The sequence below is a fragment of the Narcine bancroftii genome, chromosome 6 (genome assembly GCF_036971445.1).
Source record: "Narcine bancroftii isolate sNarBan1 chromosome 6, sNarBan1.hap1, whole genome shotgun sequence".
In the NCBI taxonomy this organism is placed as follows: Eukaryota; Metazoa; Chordata; class Chondrichthyes; order Torpediniformes; family Narcinidae; genus Narcine; species Narcine bancroftii.
Window position 1 is genome coordinate 226,724,557 of NC_091474.1, and position 26,499 is coordinate 226,751,055.

General features: G+C 38.5%; 1 protein-coding gene across 5 annotated transcripts in view; it reads right to left on the reverse strand.

Annotated features, from left to right (window-relative positions):
• The window catches only part of slc22a16 (solute carrier family 22 member 16), an 85,973-nt gene that overhangs the window by 40,172 nt on the left and 19,302 nt on the right, over positions 1–26,499 (reverse strand). For all 5 annotated transcript variants that reach the window (XM_069887596.1, XM_069887599.1, XM_069887598.1 and 2 more), the window contains exon 5: positions 23,344–23,896. In XM_069887596.1, the coding sequence (XP_069743697.1) occupies positions 23,344–23,896 (553 nt within the window). The remainder of the gene's footprint in view (positions 1–23,343; positions 23,897–26,499) is intronic.

Here is a 26,499-nt window from a genome sequence, read left to right on the forward strand (position 1 = left end):
CTTCTCAGTGTCTTTATTTTCCAGTTTCCTTTCTTCTCCTGCTTGTGCTCTTATCTCTCTCTCATACCACATGACTTCCGGTACATCTCATACATATTCATTATCATGACACATCTCTGTTCTATGCGGATATCCTTCAATCCTGAAGTTGTGACCTCTTGTTCTAGACTCTCCTAACATGGGAAACAACCTTTCCACATCTACAGTGTCCATGTCTTTCAACATTCTAAATGTTTTAATGAGATCCCCCCACATCCTAAATTCCAATGAGTACAGGTCAAATGATAACCTTTTCATTCCCAGAATCATCCTTGTGAACTTTTTTGAACCCCCTCCAACATCAGCACATCTTTTCTTAAATGAGGAGTCTAAAACTGCTCACAATACTCCAAGTGATGTCTCACCAGTGCCTTATAAAGCCTCAACTTCACATCGCTGCTTTTATATTTTATTCCTTTTGAAATGAATGTCAGCATTGCATTTGATTTCTGATTTCAGATTTATTGTCAGAGTACATACATGACATTCACATACAACCCTGAGATTCCTTCTTCATGTGGGCGTGGCAGAATGGCTACTTATTGGTAGGGCAAAAAATTAACTGTACCTTCTTCACAATGTGCAAGTTTACCTTCAGGCTAAACTGCATGAGGGCTCCCAGGTCCCTTTGCATCAGGTATTTTCAATTTCCTTCCCATTTAAAAAAATAGTCTGCCCATTTATTTTTTCCACCATTATGCATGACCATATGCTTTCTGACATTGTATTTCATTTGCTATTTCTGTATGTGTCAAATCCTTCTGCAGCCTCCTTGTTTCCTCAACAATATCTGCTCCTCCACCCACCTTCATAGCATCTGCAAACTTGGCCAGAGAGCTATTCATTCCATAAACCAAATCATTAATATGCAACATAAAGAGAAGCGGTCACAACACCAACCCCTGGGAAACACCACTAGCAACTGGAAGCCAACCAAAATTATCCCTGTATTCCAACTTTCTGCTTCCTACCAATCAGCCAATGTCTTACCCACACTAGTATATTTCCTTTTCTCCATGGACTCCTATCATTTTAAGTAGCCTCATGTGTGACACCTGGTCAAAGGCCTTCTGAAAATGTACAATGTACATATACACTTTAATTCTAATTGCTGCAGCCAAGCAGGTATGAAGATACACCAACTGCAATAGTACGCACTAAATGACTCCAGTACAAAAAAAGATAATATAAAGGACAGATGGATAAATAACTATTTACAGTTAAAGTCAGTGCAAGGAAAAAAAGTGACATTTAAATAGTGTAGACAGGTCATTTTGTGGTCTCAGAGTAGTTTATGTTAGGGTAGTAAGGGGAGGTTCAAGAGCTGAGAACTGGTGAAAAAAAAACTTTGTGAATCTACACATGCTGGAGTTCAAGTTTCTCCTCCGGCCCAAAAGTAGCAGTGAGAAGAGATTGTGACCAGGGTGATGAGGTCCTTTATGATCTTAGCTTCCTTCTTGAGGCAGCACTCACATAGTGGTCTTCAATAAATAGGATGCTACTTTTTGCATTTGTGGTCACTCAAGATACCAAACCAGGCCGTGATGCAACCAGTCTACTTTCCACAGCATACCTGTAGAAGTTTGAATGTGTGTTCAATGACATGGCCAATCTCCTCAGACTTCTTCAAAATTAAAAGAATTGGTGTGTCTTCATGGTGAAGGACCTAACACAACATGCTCAAAGGGAAATACTGTTGGAAATTGCTTGCTAACCTTCCCAGATCATATGAGAATTGATTAAAATTGAAGGGGATGGAACTTGGTGGACTTAGACAATCAAGGTAAAGAAATGAACAATTCTGAGCATTAAAAAACAGAAGGAGTAAGGGATGCCCAGTGGTGGAGCTTGTTGATGTTTCACTATTCCAGTAACATGAGATCAATCCTCTTCTCAGGTGCTGTCAGTTGGAGCTTGCACATTCTCTCTGTGACTTTGTTGGTTTCTTCCGGTTGCTCTGGTTTTCTACCACATCAAAAATACAGGTAGGATAGCAGTGAATTGCCCCTAGTATGTAATTGAGTGGGTTGGAAGAGAGTTAATGGGAATGTAGGGAGAATAAAATGGGTTAGGGTAGGATTAGTGTAAAGATGGTTGCACAATGTTAGTGCAGTCTCAGTAGGCTGAAGGACTTGTGTCCATGCCATATCTTTCTTTCACTCTATGAGGAATTTCAAACTGTATATTTTTAATTCATTTACAAATGGAATTGGCAGCAGTTGAATATAGGAACAGGATGCAAATCCAGCAATTGGGGAAAATTGGGTAAAACTCAAGCCAGCAATTATTTTAAAAATAGATCCTTCATCAGAATGGGAATGAGGGTATATCTTAGATCCTTGCTATTAGCAGCACAGCCCAGATAAAGAAAAGTGACCTGCCTCCTAGTGCCACATAACCCATTGGGCTGCACCCTATCAGAGATATTTTGCACCAACCAAAGATCAGCCAGTGAGGTAGCTTTAATCAAAGGAAAGGCATTAAAATTATACATAAATAGGCAGAAGGTTGCCTTACTGTAATTTACCAAGAGTTAGAATAATTAAAATTTAGTATAATGACAACTTTGGGACCAACATGTCCAGTTCTTTGAAGGTGACAGATAAAATGAATGGAAAAAAAAGCATCTAATAAAGCTGTTCTGAAGAGGTCAGCAGGACTTAAAGACAACCCTAGGTTCCCAATAATCCTAGATGGACAAGGGATGCCTAAGAATTAGAGGACTGAAAATTTTACATCAGTTTTAAAAAGTTTACCATAGGCTAGTTAAACTAAGGTAATAAGTAGTCAACCTTATGAAATAATCATTCAGGACAAATTAATTGATGCTTGGAAATCTAGGTATTCTAAAATTAAAAGCAAACATAGACATGAATGGCAAATCATATTTGAGTACTTTGAAGAGAAGAGTCTGTGTTGAAAATTCAAAATGTGCTTAAGAAAATATTCCATATAATTAACCAACAACATTGTGATTAAAAGAACAAAGGCTACTTGGATGCAACATTGACTAAGGGAGAGAGAAAAGCATAGCTTTTACTCATAGTCTGTGGTGGAGATCTCCCATTCCATGCCATGCACTACCAATAATCCCATACCCCACCTAGACACCATGTTAGGACTTTGCATTTTTGTGATACGTATAGGGTATCATTTTAAAGTATGCAGGTGACATAAACTCAGAAATTTACCAGAGATTAGAATCATAGAAAATAGGGACAAAGGCCATTCAGCCCTTCATGCCTGCTCCATCATTAATGGCTGATCAGATTACTTTAGTACCCCTTGTAAAGGTTAAAACCTTGTGTTTTTGATTTTTGTCACCCCTAACGTCGAAGTACTCGAGATGGCAGAGGTCGACAGCATCGAGTCCACGCTGCTGAAGATCCAGCTGCGCTGGGTGGGTCACGTCTCCAGAATGGAGGACCATCGCCTTCCCAAGATCGTGTTATATGGCGAGCTCTCCACTGGCCACCGTGACAGAGTTGCACCAAAGAAAAGGTACAAGGACTGCCTAAAGAAATCTCTTGGTGCCTGCCACATTGACCACCGCCAGTGGGCTGATATCGCCTCAAACCGTGCATCTTGGCGCCTCACAGTTTGGTGGGCAGCAACCTCCTTTGAAGAAGACCGCAGAGCCCACCTCACTGACAAAAGGCAAAGGAGGAAAAACCCAACACCCAACCCCAACCAACCAATTTTCCCCTGCAGCCGCTGCAACTGTGTCTGCCTGTCCCGCATCGGACTTGTCAGCCACAAACGAGCCTGCAGCTGACGTGGACTTTTACCCCCTCCATAAATCTTCGTCCGCGAAGCCAAGCCAAAGAAAGAAAATATTGTGCCTAACCCTTTAAGAAAAATTATTGTTTGTAGTATTACCATAGTTACTATGGCATCATATGTTGTAATATCCAAGCGGACTGAGAGTTTGTATCTCATTCTTTGAAGCATCACGACAGAGATGTAAGCTCAAGATACTTTTCTTTGAATTCATCTTATTTTGTTTATTTATTATGTATGCTTAAAGTTGAATATCATTATATTATACAGTATGCTTTGTTTACTCACCATTATGAAAATCTCAATGCAAAGTTACATAAAATGTTTATTCATTCTATCAATGAATTAAAGCTACTTACAGCTGAAACTACGAAATTTGATTTATTGAATTAACAAGAGTAATTTGGAATATCATCAGGCTTATGTTTCCTTGAAGATGACACGCTTTGAAATTGGGAAATAGGGCCACATCCAGCTCCCTTTTGAATGTATCTAAAGAACTGGCCTCAATAAATAGAGAAACATAGAAAATAGTAGCAGATAAAGATCCATTCAACTCTTTGAGTCTGCCCCATCATTCAATACGATCATCTCCTCAGCAAATTTATGGCAGGTGATGTGTACATTACCATCCATTAGCACTTGTTTTTTTTTCCTCTCTTTTTATAAATTTATTTACATCATGGTAGAAGCCGATTCTGGCAGTTTAAATACATGCCACCCAATTACACCCAAATTAAACAACAACTTCATATGTTTTATAAACCATATACAGCAAAGAACAGGCCAGTTTGGCTCTACTAGTCCATGCCGGAACAAATCCCCACCCTCCTAGTCCCACTGACCAGCACCTGGTCCATACCCCTCCAATCCTCTCCCCTCCATGTAATTATCCAGTCTTTCCTTAAATGTAAATAACGTCCCTGCTTCAACCACCTTCACCAGAAGCTCATTCCACATCCCAACCACCCTTTGCATGAAGAAATTTCCCCTCATGTCCCCCTTATAATTTTCTCCCTACAATTTCAAACCATGGCCTCTGGTTTGAATATCCCCCACTCTTAACTGAAAAAGTCTATCCACATTGACTCTCTCTTTTTTTTTTAAACTTTATTTAAAGATTTTACATTAAAAGAAAAATGAAAAATAAAGTAATTATTACAACACAACATTAATAACCTAACTTAGATTAGTCTAACCCCCCCCCCCCATATATACGGCCACTAAAAAAAAAAATTATATATAAAAAAACCACCCCTCCCCCCCAAAATAAAGAGTGAAGAATTAATGAAGTAAATATTATATATATAAAAAAACTCACAAACAAAAAGAAAAATAACAAATAAAAATACTAATAAAAAAAGTTATCAAATCTAAAATATCACACATAAAACATATTTAAGTCAAATTTAATTACATGTACTTAACAAATGGAGTCCACTTCAGCTAAAAGACATCCTATCTTAAATTGAAAAGAATATCTTTTCCATAATTAAACAAGACTTCATTTCTAAATACCACCTATCTAAGATTAGTATATTTCTATCTTTCCAAATAAACACTATACATTTCTTGGCCACCACTAAGGCTAAATAAATACAAGAAATCTAATAATCAATTAAACCTAAATCAATTAATGATTGCATTTTCCCTAATAAAAATATATCAGGATCTAATACAACATAGATATTATATAAACTATTAAAAATAGATTGAATACCTTTCCAAAACTGCTGCAATCAATCACAAATCCAAACAGTATGTGTAAAAAAAAAACAAGTTGATTATTATATAATGGCTTAATTACTCTTGGATACTTGTCCAATAAAGGCTCCAAAACCACATTTAAATCTCCCCCAATCATCACATTGGAATTTACTTATCCAAATAATAAAGACATATCCACAACAAAAGCTGTATCCTCAACATTTGGAGCATAAACATCAAGCAAAGTCCAAGCCTCATTAAAGATTGTACAATTCAGTTTTAATAATCTTCCACCATCTTTCTCTTCATTCTGTAACTGAAATAGTAGATTCTTGTACATCAAAATTGCCACTCCTTTTGCCTTTGAATTAAATGAAAAAAAAACTTATCCAATCCATTCACGTTTAAGTTTCACATGTTCCTTATCTGTTAATTAAGTTTCCTGGAAAAAAAAGCCACATCAACTTTTAATTTTTTTAAGTAAACAAGTATTTTCTTACACTTAATAAGATTATTTAAACCCTGGACATTAAAAAAAAACTTTAGTTTAGACCTTTCTTACAACACCACAACAAGAAAAAAAGAAAAAAAAAACACCAAGAAAAGAAAAAAAGACCCCCTTCCCTTATGGCCTCTTAAAACTACAACAAGAAAAGGAAATTATTATTTTTTTTAATAATAAAAAGAAACTTCACTCCTTAATCCAAAAATTAATAAAAAAAAACAGGTAAGAGGTGACAGCTACCTCCTCCTGTCTAAACCGCACAATGCGGTAACTCGCACAAAATATTGGGTGTGAGATAACTCACACGTAGCTGACGACTTCTGGAAAATAATGCCCATTCAGTTCCCTCTCCTAACTCCCATTTCACATTAAACTATCATCATTATTAAAATCTTCTCGAGAAAAAAAAATTCTTTTTTTTTAATCAGCTTTGTCACTCCGACCACCATTGCTTCCATTTCTTCTTGAAATTCGATTCCTATCTTGTGTCTCTACTCTCTTTAGAGACCGTGGAGGACTACGTCGTTCCTGGAATTGCGTGATTGGTAACAATTGAGCAAAGTCCATAGCTTCTTTAGGGTTATCAAAAAATTTTGGCTGACACCCATCCTGGAAAATCTTCAATACTGCAGGGTATCTAAATGTTGCTTTATATCCTTTTTTCCATAACACTTCTTTCACAAGATTAAATTCACGTCGTTGAGACATAACTTCTTGACTCAAATCCGGATAAAAAAAAACACGATTGTTCTGGACCATCAAAGGAGATCTACTTTGTTGCGCATCTCTAATAGCCACACGTAAAATTGTCTATCATAATAGTTTAAACAACAAACCAGAACAGGTCTTGGATTCTGTCCTGAAAAAGGCTTTCTTCTCAAAGCTCTATGAGCACGTTCCAATATTAAGTCCTCCGGGAACTTATCTTGTCCTAACACTTGTGGAATCCATTCGGTAAAAAAATTTTCTTGGATCTGGTCCTTCTATATCTTCTGGCAAACCAACAATTTTTACGTTATTCCGTCTAGACGGATTCTCCAAATAGTCAACCTTTTTCGCTAAATTTTTATTCTGAATTTGTAAAGTTTCAATTGTTTTATTTACGTCTTGTATTTGGTCTTGTACCTCAACTATACCTTGGTCACAAACATCAAGTCTTTCATTTGTTTCAAGCTTAAAAGCTCAATAATCAACTATCTGTTGAGTATTAATGTCCACCAAGGTATTAAGCTTGGTGTTAACTTGAACCAAAGATTTACCTAACTCTTTGATTGAAGAAGATAACTTAAATTCAAGATTCTTAATAAACATATCAACTGGAATAGATTCAGGCAAAATAGGATCCTGCTGTTTCTGAGTCAATGGATCTTCTATTCCTTCCCTTAGTTTAACTGCTTTTCTTGGAGTCTGACTCCGTGTAGAAACCCCTGCCACAACCTCCTCAGCAATATCAGAAGACTGGTATTCAGGGTTATCCTTAACCCATATTACATCAGGAGCCTTCATTACATCGGGATCAGTTGAAGTCTTCATAACTGGTGGTGCATTTCGCAGCGCCACCGCTACATCAATCGGTGGACGTCTCTTTAAAGTCGGGTCTTCAGTTGGCGGCGTCCCAGCTGTTTCAGCTGTCAAAAGTTCAGTGACAGCGCTCATAGCGGGCGTTGATTGAAATACACGCGCCTGGCTAGCCCTTTGTTCCAAAGGCTGCCGGGTGCCATTTTTAAAGAGCCCTACCGGTACAGAGCGGAGCTCCTTTGCCGAATCCTGCACTTCTCCTCTTGGATCCATTCCACGCTGAGTCCTGGCTTCTTGTAAACAGGTAGGCTCAGATAACTTCGGAAAATGTAATTTCTTAGCAATCTGTTGCCGTTTTCTTTTACTTTTTTTCAACAATTGTACCATTAGAAGCTAGTTTAACACCTCTAACTACTTATAAACTTTTTAAAAAGTTTCAACGGGCACTTATAGACAAAACAATAACAAAGAGTCAGGAGAGGACTGGAAGGCACGTCTATTCCTTACGCCATCTTGCCACGCCCCCCCACACATTGACTCTCTCTGTCCCTTTAAAAATCTTGAACACCTCCATCAAATCCCCCCTCAATCTTCTACGCTCCAGAGAAAAAAGCCCCAGGCTGCTCAACCTTTCTCTGTAACTCAAACCCTGACATCCTGTCAACATTCTCATGAACCTTCTCTGTACTCTCTCTATTTTGTTTATATCCTTCCTATAATTTGGAGGGTGGGAGGAAACCAGGGCACCTGGGGAAAACACACGTAGACATGGGGAGAACATACGAGCTCCTGACAGACAGTACTGGTTCACTGGCATATAATAACATCACACTAACCTCTACACTATTCGCACCACCTAATGTTGGAGGTCATACTTTATTTTACTCAGATTTTGACAAGACTGTTTGGCTCCAGACCTCACTAAAACTTTAGTCCAAAAGATCTGAATTCCAAGTGAAGAGGTAAGTAAAATAAAAGTCAAAGGGAATCTGGGGGTAAATTCTTCACTATCTAGAGCAGGGGCGGACAACTTTTTACCATGCGTGGGGTGGATGGTGTGTCAGTGGTTGAACAGTGGGCTGCACAGATGCCAACATAAATAAATACTGAAACATAGACATTATGAAATTTAAGTTTCGATTGTTTCTGCTTGAGGTACATAATGTACAATGTATGAATGAAACTGACAATCATTTATCAAAAAACAATCCACAGAAAAAGTTCAAGCAATGAGATCAACCGTATTCCTTCCAATAAATGATGGTGATGCTTTTCAGGTCAGGGAAAGCATCTTCAAACCTTGAAATGTCCCAAAAAATCATGAGTTAGTCATTAAAATGACACAATCAAAAAACACCGAAAAGTCAAAAAGGATAAAAATCGGTCACAACGAAAACAAAATAACTAACCTGAAAACAGAGAATCAGTGGGAAACTTGATGTTGTTTGTTGTGTGAAAGTATTTTGATATTGGGTGACACAGTTGTTGATACCAATTGCAAGACATCATCTCAAGGAATTGTGCTATCAATTTTACCACCGGGAGAACAAACTACTTAGCAAGAGTGATAAAATCATTCCTTACTGGATAAAAATATTTCAGACAAGTGTTTTGTAGGGCTGCAAACTGTCTTTTAAACTTGGTTGCTTTTAAATAACTCTTCAAATAGTTCAGGAGTTTTAAAAATAATCAGTAACAATTATTACTGCAGACATAAATTTATTTGTCGAACAGAGCAAATTTAATCTTTCTCAGCAGAAGCTATTGTGTATTCCTCTCAACTTCTGCCTTTGATCCAGATCTCCTGCTTCATTTAATTTTTATGCACTGTAAGGTGTGTTTTGAATTACAAATATATGAGGTAAATCTTATTTTCGAGTGAACAAAATTTGTTTGGTGCTAACTGGGTTTTGCTTGCAGCAGGAATCTGATGGAGGAACATCGCAGCGTCCCACACACAGACATCTGGCTTTGTGCCTTTTTGAGCGGCTCAGGGGAGAGGGAAGAGAGAGGAGAGGGAGAGGGGGCAACTCTAGGAGCAGGGGGCAGGGAGAGGGGAGAGCTCAGGGGAGTGGGGAGTGGGTGGTAGCGACTCAGGGGAGGAGACGCTTCGGGATTGCTCCTAAAGTTTCGCCCCATTGTTTGCCCAGCTCCAAATTCTCTGGTGGGTGAGTGGCCTGGGACCTAGAGCGGGACAGCTGGCAGCTCATGCACATCTTGTCTTAGGCCGATCTTGAGAGTGATACATGTTCACGGGAGCGCCAGAGTAAGTTACTTTTCCAGGGGCAGAAAGAGATGCGGTTGATGATCAATTTCTGGTTATAATGATTTGGAGAGACTTCAGTGAACATTCCGCATGAATGCAGTAATTTTGCTGCCCGGTTCAAGACCCCCAAAGGAATGGGTGGCATTTATATAGTCACAAAGTATTTCCTTTGCTGAGGGATATTTAATCCACATGCACAATCCCCGGGGCCACTGATGACAAAGGCTGTAAGTTTGGTGCAGCGAATGGTGTATGTTGGAGTGGCTGACAGTGATCGGGGAACACATTGGGTTACGGGCCAGATAAATTTGGATCCAGTCCACGAGCCGTAGGTTGCCAACCCCTGACCAGATAACATATGGCACAAATCAAGAATATTGTGAATGCTGAAAGTCAATCAAATTAACTCCAGTATTTCATTGCGGGAATTGTTTGGGAAAGCAAACTCTAAGGCAGTGATTTTCAAACTTTTAAATTCCACTCACATACCACCTTAAGTAATCCCTATGCCATAGGGGCTCTGTGATTAGTAAGGGATTACTTAAGGTGGTATGTCAGTGGGGGAAAAAGGTTGAAAACCATTGCTCTAAAACCTAATCTCCGCTGAGTTAAAAATCTAGAAACTCTCTGCAGAAGTAGCATGTCAGTAAGCAATCTGTATCAGTTCAGGATAGAGCCTCACCTTCGCAAACTCAATGGCAATAATGATGAATAATAAATGATGGCCTAGCCATTGACACAATTTCCAGTGGAAGAATGAAATAATGCAGGATAAATTCTGCATAATGAAGGTGGTTTCCAGTTACCTTCCAAATCTCTGCTTTCATTGCAGTGTTTTGAAATTTGTGAATATGAGCTCAGATCTATCAATAGGTATGACTGTCTATGTGCCATATGTCCATGTTGTGTGGATTACAACATAGTAACATTCCTTGTACATTGGAGAAATTAGGTGGGGGAGGGGGGCAAGTATCTGCTGAGATTCCTATACTGTTGGAAATATTTGAAATGTAACATTGGAAAGGGAGTTACACATGTTCTATTCTTAGATCATTTGGAATATAATTTGACAAGTCACAAGCCGATGTTGAGAAAAGAGTAAATCGCAAGTTTATTTTGCACAAGGGCTATCAAACTGAGCAAATCCCAAATGTTCAATTTTGAATTAGAAATAAGACTGCTGCCAGTTTCTTTCTTTGGCTTGGCTTCGCGGACGAAGATTTATGGAGGGGGTAAAAAGTCCACGTCAGCTGCAGGCTCGTTTGTGGCTGACAAGTCCGATGCGGGACAGGCAGACACGATTGCAGCGGTTGCAGGGGAAAATTGGTTGGTTGGGGTTGGGTGTTGGGTTTTTCCTCCTTTGCCTTTTGTCAGTGAGGTGGGCTCTGCAGTCTTCTTCAAAGGAGGTTGCTGCCCGCCAAACTGTGAGGCGCCAAGATGCACGGTTTGAGGCGTTATCAGCCCACTGCCAGTTTAATAAAAGTTAAATACATCCTTTCACTTTTGACAGGTTCGGGTTCTTAGGCTGTCAGAGAGCTCTCGTCATTTTCTCAGGGTGTCAATAATGAAGGTTGCTGACAACAGGGTTGGGTAAAGATAAATTGGGGGAGGGGAAGGAAAGGAAGAGGAGGGTTTTTTCTGGAAGGATTTTTTGTTCGGCTTTGGAATATGAGTTTTAATTTTGTTGAATTATTTAGTTTTTGCGTGGAGCATGATCGCATGTGCCAAGGATCTACGGAGGAGAATCAGGTCAGGGATAAGAAGGAGGGGGGAAGGGTATAATGGATTGGTCCGAGGACAATGGATACGGCAATTAAATTTGTGAGTTTTAATATAAATGGGATAAACGGATTGATTAAGAGAAAAAGAGTCTTGGCACACCTAAAAAAGGTGTGATGGTCATAAAGTTTTTGCAGGAGACCCACCTTACAGGACAAGAGCATTTAAAATTAAAGTGGGGGGTGGGTGGGTCAGGTAGCGATGTCCTCCTTCAATTCCATGGCCAGGGAGTGGCCATTTTGATGGAGAGGAATGTTTCAGTGGTGGTCAAGGAACTAGTCATGGACTCAGCAGGGAGATTCGTAATAATGTATTGTCAAATATACTCGGAATCCTGGACATAGATATATATATATGCCCTGAATTTCGATGATGAAAAATTTATACAAGACATATTCTTCAAAGTAGCAGAAGGGTGTGAGAATGTCTTGATTGGAGGGAATTTAAATGTTTGTCTAGATCCAGTCATGAACAACCAAAGAAAGTATTAAGGCCCAGGGTGGCTAAGTTTACCCAGGCCTTTATGAAAGAATTGAATCTTATATATGTCTGGAAAAGGGTAGGATAGTGGAAGCCAAGTACATGGCATGACCACTCTCCCTTGATTTATCCATTGTAATGTCAGATAAGCAGGCCTTGATGTATAGATGGTGCCTGAATATGTTGCTGTTGGAAAACAAGAATTTTGTAGTTTTGTTAGGGCCCAGATAGTTCTGTGAGATGAACTGCCCCTCTACTGAGGATAACTTGCTAATATGGGACATATTAAAGGCTAACTTAAGGGGCCAGATCATTGGATATACCAAAAGCTTTAAAAAGGCACATGAAGGAGATTAATGCCCGAGAGATAGCTCATTTGGAAAAGGATTATCAAAGAGCAGGTACAGAAGAAAAATACAGAAAATTGGTGAATAAAAAGCTCATACATAGTACATTACAAACATAAAAAAACGGAAAGGTTGATTTTAAGATCTAGAAAGCAGTATTATGAGCTGGGGAGAAGACCCACAAAGTCTTGTCCTGACAGTTGAGGGCAGAAGAGGCCTCAAGAACAATTAATGCGATTTGAACAGCAGAAGGCAAGATCTTATATAAACTAAAAGAAATAAATTATACATTTGGAAGTTTGTCCAAGAAATTGTATAAATCTGAATGAAGAGGTGGTCCTACCAAAATAGACAATTTCTTGCTTTCATTGAACCTACCAAATTTGGATCAGGAAAAATGAGAAGGAATAAGTTCCCCTTTCTAAGGAGATCACATGGACCTTGAGGTCTTTGCAAGCTGGCAAATCACCGGGAGAGGATGGTTTCCCCACCGAACTTTATAAAGCGTTCAAATATTCTTATGAAGGTGGTGGGACAGGCAGTGAAGATGCATACTGTCCTGGAATATTTCTCAACAACAATCATCACAGTGATTCCCAAAAACGGCAGGGACCCATTGAGCCTTGCCTTGTATAGACCCATCTTGTTATTAAACACAGATTATAAAATCACTTCAAAAGCATTGGTTAATAGATTGGCAGAATATTTGCCAAAATTACCAAATCCAGATCAAGCTGGATTTGTAGAAAGGAGGCAATCAGCAAACGATATAGCTAGATTGCTTAACATAGTACATCTGACATAGTCAGGGATGGGTCCGGGAGTGGTCATATCACTGGGTGTGAAGAAGGCCTTTAACAGTCTGGAGTGGGACTTTTTGTTTAAGGTAATGGGGAAATATGGATTGGGTCAAACATTTATTATCTGGGTGAAGATACTTTATCATAAACCCCAAGCAAAAATTGTTACAATGGGCAGATGTCTCCAGTGTTTCCATTGAGTAGGTCCAGTAGGCAGGGCTATCCATTGTCTCCAACACTGTTCATACTGGAAATTGAGCAGCGGGAAGCCATTCAGCGGGTCCAGACATAAGGGGGTTTGGGGAAGCCAGGTGGAGCACAAAATCAACCTTTTCGCTAATGATATGTTAATATATTTGACAGACCCAAGAAGGTCATTGGCCAGGATAAAGACCACACTGGAGAATTATGGAAAGGTTTTAGGATACAAGGTAAATCTGGACAAAAGTAAATTTATGCCTTTGACGAATGGGGATTATAGACAATATCAATAGGGAAGTCAATTTAAATGGCCACAAGAAGGCATTAAATATTTGGGAATAAAAATAGATAAAGATTTATGCAACTTATACAAACTTAATTATCTCCCTTTGCTCTTTAAGATTGGGGAGGACCTTGCTAGATGGAGGATTTTGACCATAACACTGGTGGGCAGAGTTAACTGTGTCAGAATGAAGGTGATGCCAAGGCTTTAGTATCTTGTTCAATCATTGCCCCAAGGTTTCTTTAAGATGCTCAGCGAATGTGTCAGAAGATTCCTGTGGAATCTACATTGTAAAAGTTGACATGGGATTAAAATTTTGGGGAGTTAAAAAATATTATTGGGCAGCCCAGGCAAGGTTTATCGCCTCACTCTTTGACACCCCACACCTCCCCCCCAACCCCCATTCCTGGGCACATGGTAAGTAAAAAGATATCAGGATAATTTATATATAAATGGAAGATTAAATTAATTAATTTCAAAAAAAACAGATAAACCCCATATACTAAAGCATATATTTCAGATAAGGCAAAGAATAAATCAATGCATTGGATGGAAGGTGAGGATATCTCCTGAAGAGCCTTTGACCAAGAATGTTAATACCCTGGACTCTGGGTAATAAGATCCTGGACACCAGGTGCCAGAAAAGGATCAGGTGTATCGAGGGCATATTACAAACATGTCATTCGCGTAGTTGAGGAATGAATACGGTTTTTCTAATGGAACATTCTTTTGCTCTCTGCAAATAGGATCTTTCCTAAGGGAAAAATTAGGACCATCTATGACCCTACCTAGTGGAGATAAAGTGAAGTGGAGTGGAGATTCTAATTCGACAGGGGAATGTGGGCACATTTATTTCTCGAATGAATTACATATTCCAAGGTGAGGGCCCGAAGCCAGACTTACACAGGTCAAGGGAGAGATGGGAGTCAGACTTGGGCACAACAATCAAGGAAGAATGGTGGGAAGACTGGTGTCTGAACAGTGTGACTGGGGTTATTAATGCCAGATACAGGGTTGGTGCAATATAACTTCTTGCACCAGCTGTACCTCACACACAAAAATTACATAAATTAAAGCCAGCAATTTCAGAAATGTGCTTTAGGTGTGGTGTGGAGATTGGAACCTTTGTCCACTCCACCTGGTTATGCCCAAAGGTGAGATCCTTCTGGGAAGACCTGGGGACATAATGAAAAAAATTTAGAAAGGTGGATTTTCCACAAGATCTGGTGTTATACCTTCTGGGAAATATTGGGGATGTACATTTTACACTGTCCAAATATCAAATTCAGTTTGTGAAGGTCACCTTGTTGGTAACCAGGAAGAGTATAGCGATTATGTAGAAGTCCGACTCCCAATTAAATACCACACGAAAGAACATGGAAATGCAGAATTGCATTCCCATGGAGAAAATCACTTACAACCTAAGGAGGAAATATGACACATTTATTAAAGTGTGGCAACTCTATTTGAAATACATGGGCATGCAGATTGGCTAGTTCCCCTTCCCTTCGAAATATGGACACTATAAAAATCTCTTCCAGCAAGGAAAGGAATGGGGTTATGGAAGCAGGATATGGCACAGGTGATGTGCATTTTTTTAGTTTTGTTTTTTAGTTCTTTCTTTTTATTCCTTACCTTTGTTACTTAGTTAGCTAGGTTGTTTTTCTTAGGTTTCGATGGGGGTTGTGAACCCCACTACTCTTTGTATTTGTGTAATTTGTATGATTATATGTTTGGGGGCAGAGGAGTGGGGGGGGGGGAATAAATATAGACTCTCTACATCATATGAATTGTATTGGTTGTTTGAATTGCTTTATGAGCAGTTAACAAAATAAAATATTCAAAACAAAAGGTTGCTTGCAACATCTTTCTGTTTTGAAACATATCACACTTCAATTTTATTTAATTTTCATTTAGCGATGCGGCACAGAGGAAGGTCATTCCAGCCCATGAGCCTGCACTTCCCAATTAGACCCATGTGACGAATTAATCTACTAACGCTGTACATCTTTGAAACATGGGAAGAAACCAGAGCACCCGGAGGAATCCTGCATCGGTATGGGACGAACGTACAAACTATTTACAGACTGCGGCAGGCTCAAGCCTTGGCCACTGGCACTAACCATTATGCTAATAATGCCGCCCTATGACTTATGGCTGCTTAGTCAACCAAAACGGGAAAAAAGCCTAGATGAAAAGTTATGTATTCACAAGAAACTTCCGTTATAACAGGCATTTGTTATTATGAATATCTTGAAAATTGGTTGCTAGAATTTTTCAAAAAAGAACATACATGAATGAGTGTTCTTAATTATTGGTGCTATCCATCTTTCTTTTACTTGTGCCTGAAATTGAAGCTAAGCATCTGGCAAATTCCCAAATCCATCCTCATCTTAATTATTGTTTACATTAAAAGGTAAGGGTGATCAGTTAATATTCTGTTTGAATAAAACCAAGTTAGCAGTTCTTAATTACAGGCAGTTTAGTCACACAATTAGACAAAGGAGTTGCTTTCAAAACACATCTCAAAATTATAGCAAAAACATTATTTAAGTTTGCAAGCGGTGAAAGCTTTAAGCAATGATGCATATTTTCAGAGAACACCATTGTTAAAGATGGATAATGGGTTGAGACAGTTTTTCAGTGCCTCAGATGAGTGAGTTTTTTTCAGATGTAATGATCCACTTCTTTGTAATGAAGTAATCACAATAAAATAGTAAATGCAAACAAATATTAGTATGTGCAGGCGAACATTCTGGATAAGGTCCTCGAGTTCAGATTCTAGATTGGAGAAAGGCCAATTCCATTTGTGGAAATGAGGAAGGATCGAGGTGGAGTGGATTCTTATGGAACGGTAAAGTGGCTAGAATCTCCATGGAAAAATTGAGAGGCTTGAAATGGCCAGATTTTTAAAAATATTATTGGGCGGCCCATTCGAGGTTCATCTCCTCACTCTTTGAGGGAGGTGGTATTCCCTCCTGGACACAAATTGGACCACACACAGAAGAAGAAAAGATAGCGGGAGAATTCATATAGAAATGAGACACAAAATTGATAACAAAGAAAACAGATAACCCCAAACTAAAACATGCAATTCAGACTTGGCAAAAAAAATAAATGAATGTATTGGAATAAAGGTGGGGAATATCTCCTAAAGCGCTCTCGACCCAGAATAAATCCATGACTTATGGCAGTGTGCCACAATGAGCAATGGAGGCTGGTTGCATTGAGCAAGAAGTGTGAAAGAAGCAAGCCAAGTCCACGATATCTCAATACAAACTTTACTCAAAAGCAAAAACCTGTGATTTAAACAACCATGCCCTTTCCCTTTAACCTCCGCATTCGCTGGGGTGGAAGTGACGTAGGCTTCCCACGTGAGGCTCATTCTGCATCTAATACCCTGCTGATTGCCATTGGTTGTTTTCCTTTCTGCAACTGGTTCACTTGCAGCATAGGTGAGCCACGCTATGTAGGTGCAACACTACAAAGTCTGGATAATAAAATCCTGGACACCTGGTGCTGGAAGGGGATCAGGTGTATCAAGGATTGTTATGAGCAAGGGCAGCTTATGTCATTTGAACAACTAAGAAATAAATAGGGTTTGTCCAATAAAACTTTCTTTTGCTATCTCCAGCTAAGATCTTTCTTAAGGGATAATTTGGGACCAGCTATGGCCCTGACCATGTGTAGTGACATGGAGATTCTAATTCGAAAGGGGAATACATGCAAGTTCATCTCTGTGATGTTTCGCCTATTCCAAAGTGAGGGCCTGAAGCCGGGCTTACTCAGGTCAAGGGAAAGATGGGAGATGGATATGGGAACAACAATCCATGAGCGGTGCTGGTCAGACTGGTCTCTGGACAGCATGACAGCAGTTATTAATACCAGGTACAGATTGGTGCAATACAATTTTATGCATCAATTGTAACTCATACCACAAAAACTACAAAAATCTAAACCAGAAATTTCAGAAATGTGCTTCAGATGTGGTGTGGAAAGGTGTGATCCTTCTGGGAGGACCTGGGAGACATTCTGAAAAAAACTACAAAGGTGGATTTTCCACAGTATCTCGAATTGTACCTTCTAGGAAACATTATGGATGAGTTTTAAACTATCCAGATACCAAATTCAGTTTGTGAAGGTTGCCAGGAAGCGTATTACAGTCACCTGGAAGTCCGACTCCCAACTAAATATTACACAATGGAATATGGAGATACAGAGTTGTATTCTGCTGGAGAAAATCATGTACAATTTAAGGAGAAAATATGACATTCTTTAGGGTATGACAGCTTTATCTGCAACATATAGATACACAGATAATAGTTACGCCCCTTCTAAACAGAAGAAAGGTAAAAATCCATACTAATAGAGATAAATGAAGTGGTCGTGGCACAGATGTTTCTAGTTTTGTATCTTTTTCATTTGGATTTATGTTACTTTGGGTTTATATTTAGTTCCTTTAAGGGTCTTTATGCTTGTTTAATTTACATAATCTTTTCCTTCTGGTATTAAGGTACGGGAGGGAAGGGAAAGGGGTAGGCGGGGGGAAAAATGGACTCTGAATGTAATATATCATTGATTGTATTGTTGTTTTTGATTTGTTTGAATCCTGGAAAATCAAAATAAAATATTTTATAAAAGGATGTGTTCAGTAAGTGGAAGACCTTCAAAGGCGAAATTTTGAGAGTGCAGTTTGCATGTTCCTGTTAGGATTAAAGGCAAAGGAAGAGGGAACCTTGGTTTTCAAGGGATATTGGTGATCTGGTTAAGAAGAAGAGAGAGGTGTATAGCAAGGACAGGCAGCAAAGAGCAAGTGAATACTAAAAGAGTTTAGAAAATGTAAGAAAATACTTAATAAGGAAATCAGGGAAGACAAAAAGGAGACATGAGGGTGCTTTGGCAGATAATGTGAAGGTAAATCCAAGGGGGTTCTACAAATATATTAAAAGGATAGTAAGGGACAAAATTAGTCCCCAGAGGATCAGAGTGGTCAACTATGTGTGGAGCCTCACAAAATAGAGGAGATCTTTAACAGTTTTTTTTTGCATTAGTATTTATTCAGGAAACTGGTATAGTGCTTAAGGAAGGAAGGGAAACAAACAGAAGGGTCATGGAACATATAGAGATTAAGAAGGAGGAGGTGCTTGCTGCCTTACAGCAAATAAAGGTAGATAAATCCCCCGGGTCAGATATGATATTCCCTTGGATCTTGAGGGAGTCTGGTGTAGAAATTGCAGGCAGATACATTCAAAATGTCCTTAGCTGGAGGTGAAGAGCTGGAGGGTTGGTGGATAGTTCACATTGTAATTATAGGCCAGTGAGCCTGACATCAGTAGTAGAACCATAGAATCCTACAGCACAGAAAACAGGACATTCGGCCCTTCTAGTCTGCGCCAATCATTGTTCAGCTAGTCCTAATAACCTGCTCCCATTCCATAACCCTCCAGACCTCTCCCATCTTTGTATCTATCCAATTTATTCTTAAAGCTCAAGATCAAGACAGTCCCCACCATATCAGATGACAGTTTGTTCCACACTCCTACCACTCTGAGTGAAGAAGTCCCCCTTTATTTTTCCCCTACACCTTTCCCCTTTCACCCTAAAGCCATGTCTCCACATATTTATCACTCCTAATCTCAGTGGAAAGAGCCTACTCGCATTTACTCTGTCTATACCCCTCATAATTTTGTAAACCTCTATCAAATCTCCCCTTATTCTTCTTCATTCCAAGGAATAAAGTCCTAATCTGTTTAATCTTTCCCTGAAACACAACTCCTGAAGACCTGGCAACATCCTAGTAAATCTTCTCTGCCCTCTTTCCATCTTACTGATATCCTTCCTGTAGCTAAGCGACCAAAACTGCACACAATATTCCAAATTTGGCCTCACCAATGTCTGATATAACTTCAACATAACATCCCAACTCCTATAATCAATACTTTGATTTATAAAGGCCAAGATTCTTTACAACCCTGACCACCTGCAACACCAGCTTCAGAGAACAATGTACCTGTATCCCCAAGTCTCTTTGCTTAATTGATAGTGTATCATACCAACAGAAACCCCCATTGAAAGGTTTGTACTCTCCTAGGTGATACGGGGAATAGTGATATGGGGAATCTTTTCCACAATAACTTCATGACTGCTTTGCCATGCAAGCTTACAATTCCTGGTTCATTAGTGAGTTTTATATATGACAGAGATATCTTGCACTTTAAACCAAGGGAATCTGTCCACATCAAGCTCTCTTCCATAACATTTATTATCGAGATGGATGAGATTGTAGGTGGAATTTTAAGTAAGTTTATGGATGACACTAAAATAGGTGGTGTGGTGGACAGTGAAGAATATATTCACTAAGGTTACACTACAATCATCTGGGAGTGCAGATGCATTTTGGGATGTTAAACCCAGGACAGGACATACAGAGTTAATTAACAGGATTCTGAGAGTTAGACTACAGAGATTTGGGGGTACAATTACATAGTTCCCTGAAAGTGGCAATATAGGTAGACAAAATGGTGAAGAAGATGCATGATGTTCTTGCCTGAATCACATGGGACATTGCATATGAGAGTTGGGATGTCATGCTACCACTATATAGGATGTTGAGGAGTCCACATCTGGACTGGTCTGCACAGTTCTGGATACCAGACTAGAGGAAAGATGTGATTCAACTCGAGGGAGGTGCAGATCATGATGATGTTGCTGGGATGAGAGGGCTTGAGTAAAGATTGGAAAGGTTTTCCCTGCTTTCCCTGGAGAAAAGGAGGCTGAGAGGTTAACCTTATAGAGGTTTATAAAATCATGAGGTTTAGATGGTTGCAATCTATTTTCCATGATGGCGGGTGCCTTAAACTGGAGAGTATAGGTTTAAAGTGAGGGTGGAAAGGAAAATTTATCCATAGAGAGGGTGATGAATATGGAAATGAACTGCCAGTAAAGTGTGGCGGCAGGGATAATTACAACATTTATTGACATTTAGACAGATTCATGGATAGGAAAGGTTTAGAGGGATATGGACCAAATATAATGTGATAAACTACTGTTATGCTATGATTGGCTGCTGCCAGCTGGACACGCCTCCTGAGTCCAATCCTACCCATAGCCCTTTGCATGCTCCCTGTTCCACCCTGCCTTGATCAGTCGATAAGGTTGATGGCTATTCCAGTCTATAATTAATAATAGCCTATCAGTTTCTCCACTTCAGTCTTTTGTGAATATTAATGGTGCATCACGTAGGCAAATGGTTCCAGCTCAAGGTGGCACCTTAGTTGACATGGACAAGTGGGTTAAAGGACCTGCTTCCTGACTCTATTAGACTACGAAATGAAAAGTTCTTGGATAATAAGAAACATAAATCCTCTGGAAAATTGACTAGAATTCAGGAAATGCAGTTGGTAAAGTGGCAAAGGTAAAAACAATATGTGGCACATGAAACAGACTCATGATTTTATATTTTATGTTCTATAAGACTTTGCTTGTAAACCATGGCCCAGGTTTCAAAAAGAAGTTAGTTTAACTTCAGCAAATTGTCTTAGAGCCAAGGCTAACAGCAATGGAACAGAGTGAGATCACCAGTGTTTCTGCAGGGTAGCTTTTAACAACCAACGGAAGGCAACTAAAAACTCCAAGTCACATGGGGTTGTTTGATGAAATGGATGCAATTTGGCAGCATGTTTCATGGGCCAGAAAGGCCTTCTACTGTACAAAGTGCACAAATAAGGGTCCTTAGGCCTTTTCACACCACAATGTAAAATAGAGATACCCCAGAAATTTTCCCAGGAACCCTCCAAAAACCTGCAATGTGAGAAGGTCAGCCTGGAAATTTTAAATGGGTCCATGGCCCTACCTATGAGGTAGACACAGACACAGTTTGGCAGTTAAGCTTTCCGGGATTTAGCCAGCACATTTGGTTGTGCATCCAGTAGGCCCATATTTCTGATGTACTAAGTCCCCATCCACAGCATATTCAGTGCCACCAGTGTTTCTTCCAAGTGTGGCTCAACATCGGAGGAAGATGATTCTTCAGCTTAGTGAGTACTGCAGATGGCCGTTAGGTGGAGTTTTCCTTGACCATGTTTGACTTGATGCCATTTGACCACATGGGTCTAGAATCAACGTTAGTTCATGCCTTAAGATAACATAAGCTCTGTGCCACCAATACATCTTAAGGATAGCTGGAATACTGATACTACCATTTTGTATTTGAATTTAAGTTAATTTAATATTTGAATTTAAATATCTCAGGTGCCCTAGTGGGATTGAAAAACACATTTCCTGAACAATGGTCCAGGCTTCTGGATATTAAGCCAGTAACAAAATGCCAGTAATTAAGTCATCCACCAGCACTTTCTTGAGAGCCTTAAATGCTGGAATAGCCAGATCCAGAAAAAAAATGTTTCAAATGAATTTACGTGAAGAAAAACACAAATGACAATTAACATAATCTTTTTCTTTTGGTAGGTTTCACAGTGAACATTTGCCAAGAAATGTTGTCCTATAATTTACCAGTAGAAGGCACCCAACTTCTGATGAGTTTGCCTAGTTTTTAATTCCCAAAATGTTCTAGAATATAATACAGTGCTCTGGTCAATCGGGTCAAAACAATTTCTAAAATCCTACAACTTTTATGTCAGATTGCGAATGATAGTTTCTTCAAAGTCAAAACTAATCTCACTCTTTCAAATAAATCTGCATTAAATCAACTAGATTTTCCAATCACTCATCCATAGAGACCATCAAATAGAATATAACATTTTGTATTGCAGTAAAAATATTCCTTCTGATCGGGTTATAGAGACTTAAACAGAATATTCAATTCCAATAATCAAGTAACTAAAAAACAAGTTAAATGCACTTAAATTATTTAATTTCAAATTCAGCAAGATACTATGGATTACTGCTATTCTGGAAAAGATCCACATGATATTTTGATATTATGATATATAACCATATAACCGTTTACAGCACGGAAACAGGCCATGTCGGCCCTTCAAGTCTGCTCAGCTAATGGAAACAACCTTATTTACTTGCAGTGTTCCTTGGAGATGTAATCCTAAGAACTGGTACAATGACATTTTGTATTGTTTTTTTTTCCCCCCATAATGGTCAATTTTATTTCCCTACTTAGCATTTGCTGAGACTACAAACTCTTAAGTACTTCTCATTATTGACCCAATTTTTCGACTTAGTTAAATGCCGACTGACATGAACAAATGAATTTGGATCCATTGGACTAAGAGACATTTCCTCTTCAATTTTAATTATAATCTGATATTCACTTATTATATTGCGCATGCAGCTTTTAATAGAAAGAAATCCTGTTTAAAAATAAATCAGTGATTTCCTTTCACTGTCTGAATGAGCACTTCAATTGCCTTGGCATTGAAGGCTATGGGCTAAGTGCTGGAAGATAGAATTAAGACTGGTGGGTTCTCAATGGTTAGGATAGATATGTGCTGTGTACAACTATAAATTAATATCAGAAGCAAAAAGAAACAAGTGTTTTTTTTCCCAGTTGAACATGAAGGGTTTGATTAATTAGACTTCACTAAAATAATAAAAGACTAACTGCTTTAGTTATCATGAAATAACCAAGTAATCTCACCTATGTTTGAATGAAAATATGCTCTTACCTGCTAGAAAGAGGTTCAGGTATTCATTTCCACCCAGATTGACAGAGCCCAAAGAGCTAACATAATAGCCCAGACTGCCCGTAAACCACACCAGCCAAATGGTTATGGTTCTCTTAACCAATTCACAGTTACGGAAAAGATCCAAGATGCTCATTTTCTTTGCTTTGATTATGTGTTCATTGTTTGTAACTTCTTTGTCAGTTGAATCCTCAGGACTATTCATCTGCATCACAGAGAGCTGACAAGGGATCTTAACTTTGTTCCACTTGGCAATTCTGGTAATCAACTTCTGGACCTCTTCAATTTGCCCTTTAGCCAGAAGCCACCAAGGTGTCTCGGGTAGCAGCCAGCAGAAAAAGATGAAAGGAATGGTCACAAGCGACAGTATAAGTTGGTAGAGTCGCCAGGTCCGCACCAGGAATCCAACCAATGCAACCACCATGATGCCAACAGCAAAGTAAGCATGAACATGCATGGAGGCCCAGCTACGGGCCTTTAATCCAGTATACTCTGTCACATAGACAAAAACTACCACAAGGTAGCCACTGGCAACCTGTTTCAAATACAAAAAAAAAGCAAGCATGTAATATTTGCATCCATTTCTGTAAAGTTCTTTATTTTTAAAACTTTTGTTAGTCTCTTCACTTTAGATTCAAAAAACACAGCACCCATAATCTAAAGGTTGACAAATGAAATCCATACTTAGCCAAGACACTGTTCTTTAATTGTGTATTAAAGATTATTAAACTAAGTAATATGAATGGGGTAAATTTAACATAACCCTCAAGCACAAAGCAGTTTGGTTTTTCATTCAGGTCAATAGAGCATGATATAACTAACTTTGATTTTTAAGAAAAATTTGGATTTATACATGGGTATGGATGGCTATGGTCTAGGTGAAAGTCAATGGCACTAGGCAGAATAATAATTCAGTTCAGATCAGATGGACCAGAGAGTCTCTTTCTGGACTGTAGTGTTCTATGGTTCTAACTTGAACCTGTTTGTTCCCTTTCCAAAGGGTTAGATGAAAATTGATTTTTCAAGTTGAGAAACCCATGTTTCTACACAATTAATTTCTCTCCTCTCAACTTCTCTGCAAATGAAACTAATTTGTTTTCTCTTTCCCAGTTTTGACAATTTTTGATTTGAAATATTAACACTGCTTTTTCCATTAATGCTCGTATCTGTTAAACGTTACCAGTATTTTCTTTCCTCAACTCATTTCTTGGCTGAACAATGCTATGTTTATGAAATAAACACAGGTTTGTATTAGCAATTAACCCCTCAACAGAAATATCTGAAGTGCGATCTTCATCAGTTACTTGCAACAATAATAAACTGTGGGCTTAGGTAAGGAGGACGAGCCTCATTAAGGCAAGACAAGAATAGGTTTTTCCTTTTTTAAAAGTCTGCTGGATTTTTAAAAGGTCAGTGATAGAAGACACTGTGAGATGTGGGATATCAGAGAGCAGACTAGTGTTCCTAGTCAGGAGCAGCTCCTTGCAGGTCACATGAATGCTCAGTCTTTCCTAGGCTCGGGGAATCTAAAACTAGAGAACATAGATTTAAGGTTAGACAGGAATGATTTAAAAGGACCCAAGGGGCACCTCCTTCACACAGAGATTGTTTGGTATATGGAATAAAGTGCCAGAGGATGTGGGAACAATTGGAGCATTCAAAAGATTATTAGATAAGTCCCCAAAGAAAGTTAAGAAATCTAAGATGGCAGTTCAGGTTCAAGCATTGATGAAAGATCTCAATTTAGTGGATATTTGGAGACATCTTAATCCGACAGAGAAGGATTTCTCCTTTTATTCAGCTAGATATGAATCATTTTCAAGGATTCATTTTTTTTTAGTATCGGCACATTTACAGGGGAAAATATAACAAGCGGAATATAAAAGCAGGGTGATTTCGGATCATTCTCTGTTATACTTTACATATATAACCTGAGAAAGTTCAAGTGGCTTATCGTTGGAGGTTTAATATAATATAATATAATATAATGTTGTTAAAAAATACGGAATTTATTGATTTTTTGAAAGAACAAATTAATTTCTTTTTGAAAGAAAATTCTAATCCTGTTCACAGTAAATTTGTAGTATGGGATGCTTTGAAAGCTTATTTGAGAGGACAAATAATTAGTTATACTTAGAAAATAAAAAAGAATCGATTAAATCAGAGTCTTGAGTTAGAAAAATGGATTAGTGAGTTAGAAAAGGAGTTTCAGAGAGATGCTACAGAAGATCAGAAAATAGAATTGTCTAGGTTGAAACTGGAATATAATACTTTGCAATCTTATCAATTTGAGTGTATGATTAACAGGTCTAAACAATGATATTATGAATGGGGAGAGAAAGCACATAAGGTATTGGCATGGCAATTAAAGAAGGAACAGGTTTCGAGGACTATTAATGCTGTTAGACGGAATTCGTTTATTATATATAAACCTCGTGAGATTAATGATGAATTTTGTTCATTTTATAAAAAGTTATATCCATCTGATGGAAAACAAGAAAACGGATCGATTGATCTTTTTTTATCACAGTTGAACTTACCGACGTTAGAGGATGTAGATAGACAGGAGTTGGAAGCACCATTTACTGACTCAGAAATTAAAATGGCTATGATGGAAATGCTGAACGGTAAATCGCCTGGTGATGATGGATTTTCAGTCGAATTTTATAAAATTTTTTACGATGACCTCTCTACAGTGTTTGGAGATGTACTATGTCAGGTTGGAGAACATTATGAATTGCCTGAGTCTTGTTCTAGTGCTTTAATTACAGTAATTCCAAAGAAAGATAGAGATCCTTTGAAAGTATCTTCATATCGACCGATTTCGTTGTTGAATGTAGATTATAAAATTATAGCTAAAATTTTAGCGAATAGATTGGCTAAGTTTTTACCTAAGCTGTTTCATAAAGAATAGATATGCCGCGGATAATATTTTACGTGTGATTAGTTTGATTAATAGATTTTGACAATCTTCAGACCATCCAATGGTGATATCTTTAGATGCCGAAAAAGCGTTTGATAGAGTTGAGCGGAGTTTTTTGTTCAAAGTTTTGGAGAAATTTAAGTTTAGTCCTTTTTTTACTGGTTGGATTAAGGATTTATATAGTAAACCGGTAGCTAGAGTACTGACAAATGGTT